General features: G+C 34.0%; 1 protein-coding gene across 1 annotated transcript; it reads right to left on the minus strand.

The window, feature by feature from the left end:
• Positions 1–1,150: 1,150 nt before the first annotated feature.
• LOC126726616 (uncharacterized) lies at positions 1,151–3,087 on the minus strand. The gene is made up of 2 exons (XM_050431895.1): positions 2,765–3,087; positions 1,151–2,373 (listed from the first exon to the last, which is right to left on the minus strand). Exons 1-2 carry the CDS (start codon positions 2,850–2,852, stop codon positions 1,514–1,516), a joined length of 948 nt encoding a protein of 315 aa, XP_050287852.1. The 5' UTR covers positions 2,853–3,087; the 3' UTR covers positions 1,151–1,513.
• Between the last annotated feature and the right edge of the window lie 245 nt (positions 3,088–3,332).

A 3,332-nucleotide genomic window follows, 5' to 3' on the forward strand; every position in this document is an offset into this window, starting at 1 on the left:
AATTTCTTTTTCTAGTTGAATGAAGTTTCAGTTTCCTATAAAAAAAAAAAAAAAACAAAAGAAATAATACTAGTTAAGGAGCTTGGTATCAAGAAAGATAGTGTGGTGCTACATTGTGATAGTCAGAGCAATTCACTTGATGAAAAATAAAGTATATTGATGTGCGATATCACAAAATTTGAAAACGCAAATTTTTTGGGGATATTTATCTTTTGAAGATTCATACTAATTAGAATGACTTTGACATATTGATAAAGGGGAAATTATTGTGTACTCTTGGAGTACCATAAACGTATACTCCCTCCTTTCACATGAATGGTGAGTCTTACTAATTAAATTCATGGTGGGACTCATCATTCATGTGAGAGGAAGGAGTACGCATTTATGGTATTCCAAAAGTACCTAATAATTTTCCTTGATAAAGTAATTTTTTACGGAAAAGTTTGAGCCTTGCTTGGACTTGATCTACGCTACTCCATATATGTTGAAGAGATAGAGCGTAGTGTACTCCTACCCATTAAGAGAGTGGATGGTACGTAGTATTTGAAGTTAGGTATCATATGATTCATATGATGACATCTACATGCTATCTTTATGATGGTTTAAGAAAATAAAAGCCAAAGGTGAAGATTTGTTATGGTATGATTTGTTCTTGTGTTCAAATTGCATAGCAAAGTTTTCCCTTTTTGGCAGCTCGTGAATGTGGGCATCTTGTGGAAAAAGAAAAGAAAAAAACCTCGTTGTCCTTATCCACTTTACTCTTTTTTTTTTTTTTTTTTTTTTTTTACGTGGAGTTCAACAAACCCATATTTACAGTGCAGTTACAAAATCTAACTCTTAGGAAGAATGGCTTGAATTGGAGCCCAAACAGCTAAGGATATGGATGTTGGAGTTATGTCCTGCTTTTGAGCTCCAATTGTCCTAAAAAAGGTTTGCAGTTCCACATGCAGGTACTATAATAAAATGCTTACTTTGTCATTTAGTATTTAGAACCCCTATGATTATAGTTATCTACCGTATAAATCTACACTGCTTTGAGATCCTAAAGAAAAGTGTATGGATTCCAGGCAGTGAAATAACAGTAATTTAGGAGTTTGAAATTTGGTAATTCTTTGAAGAGTAAGTGAAGAAACTACTAGAGCTTCATGCAAAAGCAATATCAGGTGCCCATCTATAAGAATTAACCAGGGCTTTGTTAATTTCCCTTCAAGAAGACGGGGAAAAAGAGAAGAAAATTTTGGAATTATACAACTTTCTAGGGAACTATATCAGGTATACAGTGAACTTAATCTAGAAACCTGAATTAGTCGATTGCACATTAACAACAATGTGCCATGAGTCTCCTTTGACGCCTTACAGTTGCTTCCTTCTTATTTTCTATAATTCCAAGGTAAATACTAGTGTGTTTTTTCCCTGTCTCGAAGACTTAAAGAGAAAGGGGAAAAAGAAAAAAAAAAAAAAAACCAAACCAGTCATGCCTGGTTTTTATAGCTGATAATAATACCCTTTCTTCTCATGCTAGAACAGAAGGCTTACTGGCATTGATCCCAGCTTTCGGTTTGACACAATCACTCTTCTTATTGTGACTGTACTTTGTTATTTTCATATTAATGCCCTCAAACAAGTGCTCTAATGCTGAAATCTCCTCTTCAACATCATCCACTGGTTGTTTATTCTTTGAGGCGGCCATTCGTTGCTTCAAGCTGCATATTCTATCAAGGCCAGCTTTAACTTCCATCCTCATTTCTTCCATTGCTGCAAGAATAGCAATGTTTTCCTCTTTTGTATCTTTAAACTTTCTCTTTAAGGATCGATACGCATCAAGTGACTTGAGTAATTTCTCTGCAAGCGTCTTGTTTCGCTCTAGAAGAGATGCATTCCCTTGAGCCTCCATCCCACCAGACTTCTTCTCTTTGTGTTCTTCTTTGCAAGTTTGCAATTTGCCTAACAAAATCTCATTTTGCGCTTTAAGATCATTAGTAAGTTCCTCCATGCCATTCAATTCTTGGACCTTTCTTGCAAGCTCTGATGCAATAATATCTTTCTCCTTTCCCAAACTTGAACACATTACTTCAAGGTTCTTTTGTGCTGCCAAGCTTGCATTGAGTTCTTTTCTTAACCTTTCTTTCTCATCAGTTTCTGGATCTTGCGACTTTTTGTCCTTTGGAGCATTATGCTTAACATCTGTGTAGCACCGCCTAAGCTCCTTTTTCTTTCCAGAAGATTGAAAATTTTCAATCCGGGATTTAACATCATCAACGATTGTTATCATTCCGGCCACTCTTAGCAGCATGCGTTCTTCACTGTCTTTTGTGCTTGCCTCATTATGATCTTGGATTAGTTTTAGTAGTAGCTTAACATTCGTTGAAACACCTAAAACATTGTAGAGGATCATATAAACAACATTTAGTTACTCCAATCTATCGTGGAAAAAAAAAAAATTAGACTAACTAATATATTTTATATTGTTGCTTTGTAGATGAAGAAGCAAGATGGACGAATATATACTTTTTCATCCATTTCATGAATGTTAAAGAATCACAAATGATAATGGAAACGATTAAAGTAATTTCATCTTTTTTTTTTTTTTTTTTCCCTAAATTTTTTTGTTTATTATAATTTGCATCAAAGTCATGATGTGATAGCTAGGTTTCTGCAATGATGTATGTCATGGATTTACATAGCACAAAATTCTGCAAAATTCAATACCAAGAAATATCTATATACGTACAAAAAAAGGAAAAAGAAAAAAAAAAGAAATCACCTTCTAAACTACATTCTTCTGGATTTTCGTTATAATTTGTCGAAGGTGGTACTAGTTCCGGTGATGAAAATGCTCGAGACCAATTCATATTCTTACAGAAGATGAAGGAGAAAGGATCTTTAAGAGAAAAACCTGTGGTCTAAGATATAACCACTAATTAGGAAATGGAAGATAATGATGAATATACAGAAGAAAAGGGTATGTATAATTAGAGTTTAATATCACTCTAACATGTATTGTGAGATCCAAGAAAGAGAGTTTGCTTTTGCACTCTCTCTTTCTCTTTTCTTCTCTCTTAATTTCTGGATTTCTCTGTTCCTGCCTGTCATATTCTATATGTTTAGTTAGTTTCTGGTTGTAATCAAGCGCAATTACTGGTGGTAGTTTGACTTTATTATTGGCTCTCGTTGTTTTTGACTTTTTTTATTACAACATGATTGGATCCTCTATTGTGGATATTGTTTGTATTAAACGTGATCCGTAATTTTGCTTGTAAAGTTAGCACCCATTTGAGATTTCGTTCTACTTTTAATTAGAAATACATGTGTCATATACCCTTGTACCTGAT

This window comes from Quercus robur, chromosome 5 (assembly GCF_932294415.1).
Source record: "Quercus robur chromosome 5, dhQueRobu3.1, whole genome shotgun sequence".
Lineage (NCBI taxonomy): Eukaryota > Viridiplantae > Streptophyta > Magnoliopsida > Fagales > Fagaceae > Quercus > Quercus robur.